This window comes from Bacillus rossius, chromosome 1 (assembly GCF_032445375.1).
Source record: "Bacillus rossius redtenbacheri isolate Brsri chromosome 1, Brsri_v3, whole genome shotgun sequence".
Taxonomy (NCBI): Eukaryota; Metazoa; Arthropoda; class Insecta; order Phasmatodea; family Bacillidae; genus Bacillus; species Bacillus rossius.
In genome coordinates this window covers 132,201,296-132,217,050 of record NC_086330.1, presented here as the reverse complement: position 1 = coordinate 132,217,050, position 15,755 = coordinate 132,201,296, and the positions used below count along the sequence as shown (strand labels likewise).

At 44.4% G+C, this 15,755-nt stretch overlaps 1 protein-coding gene across 1 annotated transcript in view; it reads right to left on the bottom strand.

The window, feature by feature from the left end:
* Positions 1-14,855: 14,855 nt before the first annotated feature.
* LOC134546162 (L-lactate dehydrogenase-like) overlaps positions 14,856-15,755 on the bottom strand; it is a 95,276-nt gene continuing 94,376 nt past the window's right edge. Inside the window, exon 8 of the mRNA XM_063388730.1 lies at positions 14,856-15,160. Coding sequence (XP_063244800.1) covers positions 14,978-15,160 — 183 coding nt within the window. The 3' untranslated portion in view covers positions 14,856-14,977. The remainder of the gene's footprint in view (positions 15,161-15,755) is intronic.

Here is a 15,755-nt window from a genome sequence, read left to right as displayed (position 1 = left end):
TATCACACAACTTCGTTGGCAGTACCGACAGACGAGAATTGATTTGGTCCACAGACCGCTGCTCCTTCACCTCCATATTACGTAAAAACTCGATAATACCAACCTGCACATCCCGTACATTGACTAACGACAAATTGAGCTCCGTAAACCGCCGCAACAGCTCCTCCATCACCGTGCGAGTGATCACACTCGCGACCGAGTCGATATAATGTTTACTCGCGCCATCCCCAGCATCCTTTGGCATACCCACATGCTTTAAACGTTTTCCGCCCAAATCGCAATTCCCATCAAGATCGCGAGATATACACGAGTCAAGCTGACGTTTCAGAGGACCACCTCCAAACTTTGATACGCTGTAGGACATCCTTCAATGACTCGCAACAATAAAATGATCAAAACCACAACGATACCTGCCATTAAGTAAAGGATAATCCTTTACGATAACAAGAAAACCATGTTCATTTTTCCAACACAAGAAGCACATATCCTTAAACGCGCGAAACTCCATATCACTGTTTACATGATCATCGTAGGCATGTCGCAAATTAAGCATATCCATGCGGAAAAGCACGATAACATTCGCATTATCACGAAGCAAATGTTTAGGTATTCTGCCATAAGTTTGACCTAGGTAAAAACAATCAACATGTGCGTGTCGACCCATAGAAAAATACTGTTGTATGATTCCTTGTTTCTCACACATTATATCGTCAAACACAAACACTGAATTGGCCCTGGCCTCGCTAGGAGGTACCACATCAACATTTTCCGTATACGGGAAAAATCCCAAACCTTCCACCGCTCTAAGAACCGTAGCCAGCCGTTTATACTTTGGTTGGTGCAGCGATTTTGAATATAGATACACATTCTCGAACCGAAGACCGTTCGGTTCCTCGAGTAAACTAAGTAGGACACACGTTTTTCCGCATTCGGACGGACCGACAATTAAACATCTTATTGTCGAAGGTAATAAAGAACCATGCCGCGACTCGCGAGCACTGGCTTCATCAGCCTGTGTAATCCGCACAGGCAGCGACTCGCGCTGTGGCACTACTTCCATTACGCAACTAAACAGAAAACTATAAAAACAGCGTACTTATACCAACTCGAATCAGTATAGTGTTATGCGTTGTACACGAAAGAAGGTAAAAAGAGGTGGAGGAATAATAAACTCTGTTATTAACAAGCTGCCAGTAGAAGTACATCTGCCAGGATATAATTACTGCGGTCCGGGAACGAAACTCGCCAAGAGGCTAGCACGCGGAGATACAGGAGTCAACTCCCTTGACGAGGCGTGTCGTCTGCACGATATTAGCTATTCTAAAAGTAATAACCAAAGTGACAGACATATAGCCGACGGTATATTAGCGAACAAAGCCGCACAAATAGCAAAGAACCCCGCAACGAAATTCGGTGAAAAGATTGCAGCGTGGGGAGTCAATAAGATAATGAGAGTAAAACGTAAGATTGGCGGCGGTGTCTCAACAAAGAAAAACCGCGCGAAAAAAGGCGGGCTACTACCTTTCATTTTCCCAGCGTTGGCAGCGTTAGGCAGTCTGATTGGCGGAGCGGCGGGTATAGCCAAGACCGTGAACAATGCACAGCACAATAGTAAAATGCGGGCGCTTGCAAAAAACGGTTCGGGCCTATACCTGCGTCCCTACCCAAAGTCAGGGGGAGGGGTCAAGCGGAGAAGAAGAAGGAAGAGGGGCGGGAAAAGGAAATGAGGATACTGAGTAACCTGCCAAAGCGAGCCCTTACCACCGCAGACATAAAGACAGCAATTAGGAAATTAAAAATTCCACATTTTAGAAACGTGTTTATGAAGGATAAATTACCCACAAAACCATATCACAACGAGAGCGGTATTATTAATTTAGATACGAGTAAGGGGCCCGGAACGCATTGGGTAGCGTATGCCAAGGCCGGTCGTACGGCTCGGTATTACGATAGTTTTGGAGACCTTCCGCCCCCTTTAGAAATGCAGCGATACCTGAGAGGCTGCAAAATAACATATAATTACGATAGACAGCAAAAGTTAAACTCATTCAACTGCGGACACTTGTGCATAAAGTTTCTCATCTCGGTATATAAGAGAACCGGCTTCGAAAGAACATGTCCATCACGCTAATACTAAGTGGAAACACATCGGAACTGTGTTCAACACACTTCCCACCGATCGACGTAAGTGATGGGTTATGGCAGCTCGCTCTCGTGGATTTTACCATATACAATTCCATCCCGAACGTGGACGAAAACAACCGGATGTTTAGGTACAAGCTGAAGAACGAAGAGATGACGCGAGAAATTAAATTACCTATAGGTTCCTACGAAGTCTTAGACATTGAAACGTATATTAAACAACACCTACCCACAGACGTAATGTTTTCGTTGAAAGGTAATCCAAACACTCTACAATGCGTATTGCACAGCAATGCACAAATCGACTGCACCGGTGACTGTTCCCTAGCCCCGATGCTTGGATTCGAACCGGAAGTCTACGAGGCGAATAAAATTCACGAGTCGACCCAGCCCGTAAACGTGATGCCGGTAAACGTGATTAGAATCACGGCGAATATTATTGGCCACAGCTTCCTTAATGGAAAACCAAACAGTACGATACACGAATTTTCCCCGAACGTTCCTCCAGGATATAAGCTCAGTGATACGCCTCAAACACTCATTTACAGTCCGGTTACCGTGCAACAAATACGAGAGTTGGTTATTAGAGTGGTAGACCAGAACGGTAAATTAATCAACTTTAGAAACGAGGTGATTACACTACGCTTACATTTGAAAAAAGTATGGGCGTAAGATACTTTGGTTTGCATAAAGGGGCGGGGGTGAGCAAGCATAGAGCCAGTACGAAAGCAAACATCAAGCGGTTAACACCTGCCAACGTGAGGTTCCTAGAAAAATTAGGTTTCAAAGTATTTCCAAATGGAATATAGTATACTCGATGTGCAACAATCACCGCAGTTTGACGATGCAGTCTCAAAATGTGAAATGCACACGTACAAACCATACATTGCGGGACCGTACGAGCCAAGCTCCGAGATAGTTATAGCAATACAAAACTCTGACGTGTATACGCACATTGCTAAATCGTTTCTGCGAATTCGCGGTGCATTCACGAAACCAAACGGGCAGAAACCAGACAATGCAAAAATCGTAAACAATGGTATACTGCATATGATAAATCGAATATCATTCGAACTTAACGGTGTGACAATCGACGAGGTACGTGAAGTTGGAATTGTGACAACTGTGAAAAACTATTTATCGCGCACGCGTGATGAAAAATCCGTAAATAAGATGGCGGGATGGTGTCCGGACGGCGATTACAGTTTACCACTTACAGCGCAAGGCGAGTTTGAAATATGCGTTCCGTTGAACCAGTTGCTAGGCTTTGCAGAAGACTATAAACAAATATTAATAAATTGTAAACAAACGCTCGTTATAATTACCGCAAACAGTTATATTAACGCTATAATGGACACAAGCGATCAGCCACAGCAAGTGACATTAAGTTTGCAATCTATCGACTGGCTTGTTCCGCATGTAACGGCAAGCCCCGCCCAGCGCACACGGCTGTTGAAAATGATTGAAAAAGGCCGCGACATAGATATGGCTTTCAGATCGTGGGGAGTAGAAGTTTACCCGAGTTTACCACCATCACAGAGCGTCAGTTGGGCTGTAAAATCTAGTTTCTCCAGCGAACGCCCTCGTTATATAATAGTGGCATTTCAAACCGGCAGGCATAATGTTCTAGCCGCAAACAAATCTAAATTCGACCATTGTAATTTACAAAATATCAAGGTCTATCTTAATTCCGAGGCGTATCCATATTCGGACCTAGCAATAAACTTTACGAATGGATACTACCTACTTGCATATAACATGTACTCGGACTTTCAAGCGAGCTACTACGGTAGACTAAATACGTCTCTACTTGACCCGGAGGGATTTAAAGATAAGGCCCCGCTCTTTGTATTCGACGTGTCACGTCAAAACGAAAAACTGACCTCAACCGTCATAGATTGTAAAATAGACATTACCGCAGCAAACAATATACCGCCGCTAACACAGGCATACGCAATTATTCTACACGATAGATTAGTATCGTACAACCCGAGGGATCAAAGTATTAAAATAATGAGCTAAACGCGATGTATGTTCAGTCGTGTCTCAGCCGCCATGGCGAAGTGTGTTAACCTCCAAGGCTTCTTCTCACAGCACGGGTTTATCGTTAAGGAAGTTAGCATCGCAGACGCGGAAGGGAACGTGATTACGCGCTCGTTTCAACCACCATTTGCGTGGGAACATTTAATTAGCAAACATCAACAAACAAACACGTGGCTCACCAACACCTTCCACAATCTGAAATGGGAAGACGGAATATTTCCCTACACAAGCCTGCCAAACATATTGACGGCACACCTGAGTGGAACTATAATGGTCGCCGGAGCCGAACAGAAACGTTGGCTAGCTAAACATTGTCGCAAACATGTGCGCATAGTGGACGTTCAAAGTGAATATGGCTGCCCATCATTAAAGATATTAGATAAAACGTACAGCAACAACCGCAGAGGCACAAGACCGGTATCGTCGCGCCACAACGCAGCGCTACTCAGAGCATGGATGATTGAAAACATTGCCGAGAGCAATGATAAGGCGGAAATGTCGGAGGAGGAGGGGTAGGCTTCAAGGTCACCGCAAGCGGCGAGATGTATGTATAAATATAGCTCGGTGGTCCAGAGTAAACAACATCCCAATGCCTTCGTATCTAAATACCCAAGTAATAGATGATGCAATGAACTGTTCCGAATGCCGTGATTGCATAATACATTTAATTATTCATCTGGTAAATATTGTTTTAAATAGACACGCAGGTCCGTGCGTGAACAGTCGTGCAGAAACAGTGACGGTGTAAAGATGGCTAGCTTTAATCCCCGGAACACGTATCCAGATGTAACTCCAAGCGTAGGCAGTGTAGAGTATAGCGAGTGGAGTCAGGGCGCGTTGAGACATGTTACGGAAGAATGTGACTCTACCGTGCACTCGAAACATATACACAACCCAAGACCGGAAGACCTGCCTCTAGAAGTGATTCCCTGCCCCGGCTTCGGCGAGTGCTGCATTAGTATGCTACGCACCGATACAACTCTACCCGCAACAAGTGAAGAGGTCTACGCACACGCCTTCGAGACGCAGCCGCCATTGCCCGCCTGCAGCCAGACTTCACCGCCGCCGGTAGAGCCGAGACGCCGACGCCGCCCTTCCGCCCGCAGAGCGCGGGGCCTCGATGAGGGCGACCTGGGTCCAGCGGTGAGCAGTGATGAAAAAGTGTTAGACATTGCCAGAACCGCACTGCGCAAAGTACTTACAGACCTTTTAAAGAAAATATAATTTATTTTATGCGTAATGCCATTTATACGTAGTATTGTTTGCAAAGTAACTTTCATACGTAAAATTGTTTTGTATTATTTTATACGTCAACATTGTCTTCAGTGTAACTACTAATGTCAATGTAATATCTTTATACGTAACTTGTTTTCACGTTTTGTATTATTTTATACGTATCATTGTTTTGTTTTATTTTATACGTCAACATTGTCTTCAGTGTAACTTGTATATATAAAAATTGTTTATACGTATTATTGTTTTCAATGTAACTTATATTTTAAACGTAAATTGTTTATACGTAAATTGTTTTCAGTGTAACTTTTATTAATTTCAATGTCAATGTAACTTTATACGTAAAGTAATGTAACTCTATTCCAAAGGGTGTGGGCTATTAAATACATAAAAAAAATGTCTCGATGTATTTTTCTTTCTACTTGACCCTGACAACCACACTAATGTGTTCACTCGTAACCATGCAAACCACACTAATGTGTTTACTCGTGACCTTGCAAACCACATAAATATTTTTTTGAAAATGTCTTCACACTTGACCTTGCAAACCACACTAATGTGTTTACTCGTGACCTTGCAATGACCTTGCAAACAACTAATGTGTTCACACTAAATTTTGTCTTAAGACGGAAAAACGTGCGTGTGACGTACGTGTGTCCGACCTGGACTGACATAGCTGGGCATGTATAAATACCGCCGTCGGGAGGTGAATGCTTGCATTTGATGTCGGCGCATGCTACGTGAGGTAAGTCTCCTCCGCTAGTGTTAATTCTACGTCTCTACACGGTCACTCCCGCTGGCTGGGCTGGGCGGACTCCCCTCCCCGACTGCCGGCTGGGCGGACTCCCACCCGACCGCGGGGCGGGCTCCCCTCCCTGACCGCGGGGCGGGGAAAGGTTCGTTGTCATGACAACACAGCGCGGAGCGGAGGGGGGTGCGCTCAGTCGCGTTTACGGCGCGCGCAGAGTAACATGTTCACAGTCGCTCAGTCATGTTTACAGCGACACATAGTTTGCGCTCAGTCACGCTTAAGGGCTTCACTCAAGACCCTTTCCTTTAATATTAACAAATGTTTATTTTATGTTTCCAGAACATTATTTGTACCGCTGAACGTAACTTCCCGTCTATCCCCTCCTCCCCATGTCTACTCCCCCCGAGGCGAAGCGACCCCGTCCCAGTGAGGCTTCCACGTCGGACACTCGCGACAGCGCGCGGGCGTCCGGGGTGGAGCCGCGTGAAGCTGGTGACTTGCCTCCCCTGGAGAGTGTTATCCTGGACTCTGCTTTTGCTAACCGGATAGTGGACTTTCGGATCGGAAATGATGTTGAGTCTATTGATCCCGATTTGGACCGGTTTCTACAGAGATGTAGGGTTCCCTTTCTGGCCTTAACTTCCGTCTTGGTACGCCCTTTTAAAGTCTACATTTCACTCTCGGCTTCATTTGTTAAGGAATCTGTGGAGGGAGGCGAGAGTGAGACATTTCATTTTACAACCCACTCAGCCGCGGTGATGCTCTCTGATGAGGTAGGGGAAATCTACGATGCAGTATTCATTCCGGAAGTCAATAGGAACGTTAGCGAATTCGCTGCTCGTGGCAGTGGGTGGGCTCTACAGCGATTGATTAACATGGATGTACATGTTTCAAGCTATAGGGCTTTCACCGTTGGCGCGCCGCACACGAAATTACCAACGTTTTTATCCAATAGGAAAGCTTGTGTCAATATTGAATGTCCCGAGCAGCATTGCTTTCTGTATGCCGTTATGGCAGGTGTGATGCAGGCGGAAGGCAATGTTAGCCGAGCCAGTTCGTATCCGGATCCACTTGTGGCTTTCAATACGTCTGGTTTGAGTTTCCCGTCCACTCTCCATCAGATTAAGACATTCGAGAGGAACAATAATATTTCCGTTAACGTTTATGCTTGCGTAGACAGTAAGGGGAGTATTGTTGATGAATGTTTTAGTGGCAAATCTGTATCCTCTATCCAGCCTCTTCGCGTATCCTCTGAGCGAAGAGCGAGACATGTAAATATTTTAGCGATTCGTTCTAGTGGCGCGGCAGAGCACCTACACTTTGTAACTATTAAGAGTCTGTCCAGATTATTACATTCCCAACTGTCAAAGGCTACTCATAAGAAATGGATTTGCGAGCGCTGTCTTCAATACTTTACAAGTGAAGACAGGTTAACTTCACACACTATTCTCTGCAGCCAGCATCAAGCGGTGCGTTCCTGTTTCCCTACAGAGGAGAATAAATATTTACAGTTTACAAATATTGCAAAACAGGATCGCCTCGGCTTTATTGCGTACTGTGACACCGAGTCATACCTTAAGCCGATATCCACCTGTTTACCCGGTGATGAGACATCTAATACCACACGGGTAAACGAACATGTACCATACGCATGCAGCATTTTGTTAGTGTGTGGATACGATAGCTCTTTGACCAGGTATGTGCAATTCGAGGGTGATAATTGTATTGCTGAAATGGTCGCCGAATTAGTTTCAATGACAAAGTGGGTATGTGATATTTATTCACAGACCATTCATATTAAGACGCCGACTCCAGCCGTCTCTGCAAGGCTTGCGAGTCAAACACATTGCCATATCTGTAAGAAGGTATTGGCTGGGCAGAAGGTGCTCGATCACTGCCATTTGACTGGTGAAATACGTGGTTATGCCCATTCGAAATGCAACCTGGCTTTCAGGATGCAAAAGAAACAGCTTGTCGCGGTATTCCATAATTTGCAAAATTATGATGCCCACTTTTTAATGAAGCATTTAGTTTCGCGGCGGATTGCACAGCCGGACGGCTCCTTTGTTGTGGAGAATCCCGGCGAGGTCAAAGTATTAGGCGTAACTCTAGAGAGTTACAAATGTATTACTAAATACATACCCGTTTCAGATAATGCGCAAGGAGGCGTGCGCGCTGTGCGTCTTCGATTTATTGATTCACTTAACTTTTTAAATTCATCTCTGGAAACTCTCGCTGGCAATCTCACACCGGATCAGTTGAAACTCACCCGTTCAATGTTTCCAGATGACGCACAGTTTCAGTTAGCTACGCGTAAAGGTGTGTTTCCCTATGACTTTGTTAAGTCTAGTGAGCATTTGCAGACTGCCTCGCTACCACCAAAGGATGCGTTCCATAACGTAATGAGTGGCACGGACGTGAGTGATCTGGACTATACTCACGCTCAAAAGGCTTGGGACGTATTCCATTGCGCCACACTGAAAGAGTACGCACTTAGTTACCTTAAGGTGGATACTTGTTTGCTGGCCGATATATTCGAATCTTTTCGTTTCGTTTGCCTACAGCATTATTCGCTTGATCCCGCACATTACATTACCGCTCCCTCGCTCGCATGGGATGCACTTTTAATTAAGACCGGTGTGCGTCTTGAACTTGTGACCGACCCGGACATATACCTCTTCCTAGAGTCTGCCGTTCGTGGAGGTATTACAAACGTAAGTCGACGTCACGCGAAAGCTAACAATGTGTACATGTCCAATCACGACCCGAGCCTTCCGTCTTCATACATCTGTTATTTCGATGTTAACGCACTGTATGCTCACACAATGTTGGATAAGCTTCCTGTGGGTAATTTCCAATGGGTTCCCAGGGATGAGTATACGAGTTGGGATTTCAACACCATTGACATCGATTGTGATACATCATTTTTCGCGGAAGTAGATTTGACCTTTCCCGATGATTGTCACGATCGCCTATCAGAACTGCCTCTGGCCCCTGTGAATGGCGTACCGCCAAACGGGCGTATGAGTAAATTACTGTTAACTCTCGCGCCGCGTACTAAATATATTGTTCATGCCAAAACACTGCGGCACTACGTTCAGTATGGGGCGGTCATCGGCCAGGTTCACCGCGTGCTGCGGTTTGCGCAGGCGGCCTGGATGAGGGACTATATAGCCTTTAATGCTGAGCGTCGTGCTCAGGCTGCGAACCCCTTTGAGAAATCGTTTTTTAAATTACTGTCGAACTCGGTTTACGGAAAAAGTTTGGAAAATACGCGAAAGCATAAGGATATACGCATTGTTTCACGATATGATTCCATTTATGGGGCGGCTGAGCTGATTGGTCGTCCGACATTCAAGGCTCGGCGAATCATCGATGAGAGTTTAGTCCTCATAGAGATGCTTAAAGGGACGATTACCTTTGATAAACCCTTGTACACAAGTGTCGCCATTTTAGATTTATCAAAATTAGTCTTCTACGATTTCCATTATAATTACATGCAAATGAAATTCCCTCCACAGTCTCTGCATCTCCTGTACACGGATACGGATTCGTTAATTTACCACGTTGTGTGTGACGACATTTACGATTCGATTCGCCCCGATTTAGCTTCCCGTTTCGATACATCAAATTATGCTCCAGGTAATGAGCAACGCTTCCCCTTGGTTAATAAGGGTGTAACGGGGGTGATGAAGGATGAGGCCGCTGGCAATGTCATCACGGAGTTTGTTGGTCTTCGCCCGAAGCTTTACGCGTTTAAGATGGAGGACGGTTCTTCTACGCGTAAGGCGAAGGGAGTCAAGGCCAGCGCACTGCGTTCACTCCTGTTTCCTCAATACTTGGAATGCTTGCTTCAAAATTCACGAGTTCTCGCGACCCAACACCATTTCCGATCGCGAGGCCACACTGTGTTTACGGAGCGTGTGACCAAGGTAGCATTGTCTTCAGGAGATGATAAGCGTTGGCTTTCTGAAGACGGTGTCAGCACTCTACCTTGGGGACATAAGGACCTACGCCTTTCCCCGGACCATGATTAGCCCTTTCCTAGTGTTACGTTCAGCTATGCTGTCGTCTCCGAGTGATGGGGTGGCCTAGTGCTTCGATCCTCCCACCATTGCACGTGGAGAATAACCTATTGGTATGTCACAATACACAAGTAATTTATTTTTCTCTTTAGAAAAAGTTATCTCTTTTACACAAGTAATTTTATTTTACAAATGTTAACGTAATTGTTTACGTGTTTTTTAAAGCTAAAATGGACTTAACGTAATTTTAAAGTTAGAATGTCTTTAACGTAATTTATATAATTATTTTTTAAAAGTTAGAATGATCTTAACGTATTTTGTTTCAAACATGTAATTTAATTTTACACATGTTTATATAATTTATATAATTATTTTTTACAAAGGCTAATTGTTTTCTTTACAAGTCTTACCGTAATTTATTTGGTTTTATTTTCTCTTTAAAATATCTTAACGTAATTTCTTTTACGCAGGTGATTTATACAATTCTTGACGTATTTTTTTTTAAGTAGAATGTCTTTAACGTGTTTTCTATTTACAAGTCTTAACGTAATTTCTTTTACACAACTAATTTATTTTCATGCATTTTACACAAGTACTTTAATTTAATGTTAGAATGTCTTTAACGTAATTTATTTTCTACATGTACTTTACTTTTATTTCTTTTACACAAGTAATTTATTCAAATGTTAACGTATTTTCTATTTCCAAATCTTGACGTAATTTATTTTCCCATATTTATTTTCTCTCTTTACACATTTGGGGTATGCTGTAGCTACTGCGTATGTATTGTTCTGCAGATCTCCCCAACACGAGATGGCTGTATCGACATGTGATGATTGTCAGCCATTCTACCGAAAGAGCTAGCTGAGCTGTTCTTTACGGAGGGAGGGCCGCAGCCACCGCGGGAACGTGAAGGCCGCAGCGATTGCTCGACCGCGCGCCGAGGGCGTTGAAGAGTTGGCGGGGCCTTCGGGGTTGGAGTTGTCCGCCACACATGTTTTAGAGCAAAAGTAAAATAAAACCAACATTCTTTTTTACCCGTGTGTTGTCTACGTTATTTCTTTTTTCCACCTCTGTGTATTCCTTGTGCTTGCTCCTTTCCAGTACGCAGCGATAGCCTGACCTTGCTCCTCTGTGGTAAACACTTTCACTCTCACCCAGCAGGTAAACACCGCCGGCGCACGCTTCCAGCACGGCGTTTGAACACATTGGCCGAGAGCCAGTTACTACACAATGTTTGTAATAATTATATTACATTTAAATATTCTTAATATTATTAAAACTTTTAACAATGCTTATTTTACTCGACGTAATAGTAACTATGCTTATTACTTGGCGTGTTGCACACACACAGTGTTGTTTTTAAAGACATTGTTATGCTTATATTATGATGTGTGGGGTTATAATTGCGCAGTTTACGAGTGACGCTCCAGCAGGCAACATCTCGCTCTCTCTGCGCGGGATTTTGAGGTTATGTTTCTTTAGTCATAGCTGGTATGGCGGGGCTTTTAAGCATGGTGGTTGTTTTCGAAAGTTAACCGTTTAGGCATAGCTAGTATGATTGTGTGTTTTTTTTTTAGATTTAAATATGGCGTTATTTTATTTATTTTCGTAATTTAAATATGGCGATTAAGCATACTCGTAGTGGAGGGTTTTAGTCATAGCTACTATAGGGGTGGGGTTTTATAGACATAGCTAGAATGACTGTATTATTTAAGCATAGCGGTGTTTTATTTATTTTCGAAATTTAAGCATAGCTTCTTTTAAGCATATTTAAATATGGCGGTTGTGGAGTGGTGGGGGTTTATAGTTATATTATTTGCATTTAAACATGGCGTCAATTGTTTTAAGCATACAACATGGCGGCGGTTGTGGAGTGGTGGGGTCTATAGGCATATTTTTAATATTTAAACATGGCGGCGGTTGTGGAGTGGTGGGGTTTATAGGCATACTTTTTTAAAATATGGCGGTTAGGCATAATGGCGGTTGTGGGGTGGGGGTTTATAGACATATATTTTTTTCGTAATTTAAGCATTTTTTTTCGGAATTTTAAAGACATAGCTTCTTTTAAGCATAGCTTCTTTAAGGCATATGTTCATTGTTTTATTCCCCATACTTCATATGGTCTCGTGGTCTAGTGGTCAAGGCGTCCGTCTCCTAACCACGACGTTGGTGCGTCCCCGGGATCGAATCCACCCAGCGCCCAGGTTTTTTTGTATACAATTCCCACCTTCGGAGCGATGGTGGCGCGCTCCGGTAACTAAAGGCTGAACTAAGATGGCGGCCTACCGGCGCGCCCTGGTAACCATTGTCAACAACAATGGCGGTCCCCACGTGACAAGATGGCGGCGCCCATGAAACAAGATGGCGGTGCTCAGGGTGGTTCTGGCACTGTGTTTACATTTCTATGTTTACATCTGTCCCAGAACCGCCTTACTCTCCCTACTAGCGTGCGGAGTTCCAAAGAGACAGGTTAATTGGTCGGCATCCTGTGCAAAGGTAGCATCTCAGTTGAATGCAGACATAGTGTTGTAGCTGGTGATCAAGTGCAATTAAAAATTATGTTGTTGAATTTATCTTTGGAATAAAATTGTTTAAGGATATTATACGATTGAATACTTAAGTATTAACTTTAAGTAATACATATTCGTGTTCCTTAAAGATTTATTGTGTATGCGAGTGCAATTTTTTATGACTGTGTTTTGTTGCAACAAATATAAACCATTACACTCATATAAACACTGTCATTCCTGGCAGTTCTTAAAAAACTTTTCTGAAGTGATTTTCTGTATATGTACATAGGTTCACACCTCAAATTTGCATCAATACTCCCCCAGGCAGGTAATCCCGTTAGGGCATAGTCCTGGTTAGGAGAAAGATGGGTCTTTTACATGCCAGACACTGTTACCAGAGCCTAACATGGGTTCCTTGAACCGGGAAACAGATTCGCCATTTCCAATCGCGGCATGTTACTGGAGAGCGCCCGGCTAGGTCGAGAGGTTGAGGAGACCCATCTCAACATCGGCCCCACCGAAACACCCCCAGCTTCGCCGTCCACCCCCAGACCTCTAACAGAGCCAGCCCCCTCTGAGGGATCTGAGTAGCAACGACACGGAACCATACCTCTCACATCCCTGGGACCCCTCGGTCACCCAGTTACTCGTGATCCAGCTGAGGCCTATCCAACCTCTACTAGCTCAGCAGGCTAGTACCCGAGCTTAAGTAGCTCAACACTTCCACTCGTCAACAGGGCGGGGACCCTTCGGAGTGTTCTCCAAGCATAGGAGGACCAACCACCACGTTTCCTACTCCAATCCTGATCCTGAGCCATTAGAGGAAATCTCAGCAGAGAACTATCACAGTAAAGGATCAGTCCCATGGCACCCTTTATCTTCAGGTATAGTGCTTTCCCAAGCAGCCTCATAGCGGGAGAGCACCCCCTAATCCGGACTTAGATGTCCTTGGGTACTTCAATATCAGCATATCCCCCGCCCGAAGGTTACAGCTTTGCCAGAGCCCGGGTAGGAATGGTAACACCAAACCAAGGATTGCCTTAATTACCATCCCTTAGACTATCCACCGCCCGAAGGTTACAGCTTTGCCAGAGCCCGGGTTCCCGGACAGGGAGTGAAACCCCGCCACGCTACCGCCCTTCGCTATTCCATATGCATCCTGGATTCTTCATGTTGAATCCAATGCTTTGAGACACCACCTAGGGTTTGGGGGTCCAAAACCCCCCGGTAGACTTTCTGCAGGAGCAAGTCGTAGTCACCTACCCACAGCTTACTAATCCACCAGAATTACCGTTCCGACATACCGAGGAAGTCTGAGGAGTGGGCACCCCCGGCATTTCCCATATTTGTTTAAACACTGGCGCCACGAGAAGGCTATGGGTTGCCGTAAGCGGTATAGGCTATATATTCGCATCGCACGCCCTTTTTGGATCTTGCTGAGAGCTTCACTCAGATACTAGAGCCGACTACAACTCCGACACTTCATTGGTCCGCTCTTCATCCCACAAGGTTGACGGGAAACCCTGTGGGACGCAAGACCCTTAAGCCAGATTTTCTGTATATATCAGATAATCATTATGTAATCATGGAGTTAAAAATTATTAGAATACAGCATGCTGTGACGTAGTTGAAGTCACTTTTTAACCTCGCCATCGCCATAATGTTCCGCCCAAAACATTTTGGAAATGGTGCTTGATAACTTCTGATGATGGTTAGCAAGCATGAATTAGAATCTCCGTCGTTAAAAACACTCACTTTCGTTAAAGAAAAAGTCATTTAATAATTCATTTCACAATGCAATATCTACATTTCAGTCAATATTTCGAGAATTATCGTAGGCTTTCACAGCTTGCTTGGCTTCTGGGTTGTTCTGGGATTGTTGATCAGGGTAGGTAACTCTACCCTGATGATGGCTTCTGCAATGTAGACCGAAACATTGGTGAAATATTCGCCTTGGACGCGGCTATGACCCAAAAGCCAAGCAACTTCAATGTTTTATATGCCTAACCAATTTTGCGCAAACAATTAGTTTAAGAAAATTTTATTATTGGCTTCACACACTTAACACATAAGCATGCGGACGTCGTTACCACCTTTATGCAAGCGTGATAGATTCCAACACTTAATAGACAAATGAAAAGCGAAGAGTAAGGAGTTCCAAAAAGATTAGTTTATTGGTTGGGCGAGGGGTCGGTGATCATGTTACATGCGACGACACCATGGAGGAATGCCAACTCAGTGGGCTCCCAGCAGTGTCTGGGAGCGCCCGCTCACTGCGGCGGGAGCGAGGCGTCGGCGTCCTGCTGCATCTGGTAGATGATCTCGGCCGACTGCGCGAGCTTGGCGCGCTCCAGGTCCGACAGCTTCTGCTTCACGATGCTGTGCACGCCGCAGTCGGCCATCACGCACGGCACCGAGATGTACACCTTCTTGTTGTCGCCGTGCTTGCAGCCCTGCCGGGCACAAGACAACACGAGACCATGGAGGTGTTGGCAGTCCGAACCTGTGGGCAGTGCCTATCCTTATCCTGAAGGGAATAACGTCACATTCTCCCACGGAAAACTGCCGTGTCTACAATAGCGATGCCCAATATCTGATTATACTGATTTATAAAGTATTCACCAGAGTGCAGTAAATGCACTGTGCCAAAATAAGTGTTCTTCGATTGTTTTCATGCATTATAAGTAATGAGTACCGTAGCTCTTTTGTATATTCATTTAAGTTGTGAGTGTTGTAGAAGTTCAATAATATTTTATTATTCGGTAAGGCAGATGTAATTGCCAATAAATTTATCCTAATCACAGAGCCAAAATGAATTTCTGTTTTCGGCCTTTGAAAAACGCAGGTCACAAACGGACAGCATTAACCAATATTTCGTCTTGCTTGTCTTGGCTTCCTGTTCCTACCACATTGTCCGTTATTTTCTGTTTACCTTTTTGAAACAGGAACCAGAAACTCAAACATTACGAGTGCTCTTCTTCTTCTATGCTACCAAAGTACACAGATTGGGACAAAGTTCAAGTTGACCATGTATTCGGACCAGGGAAA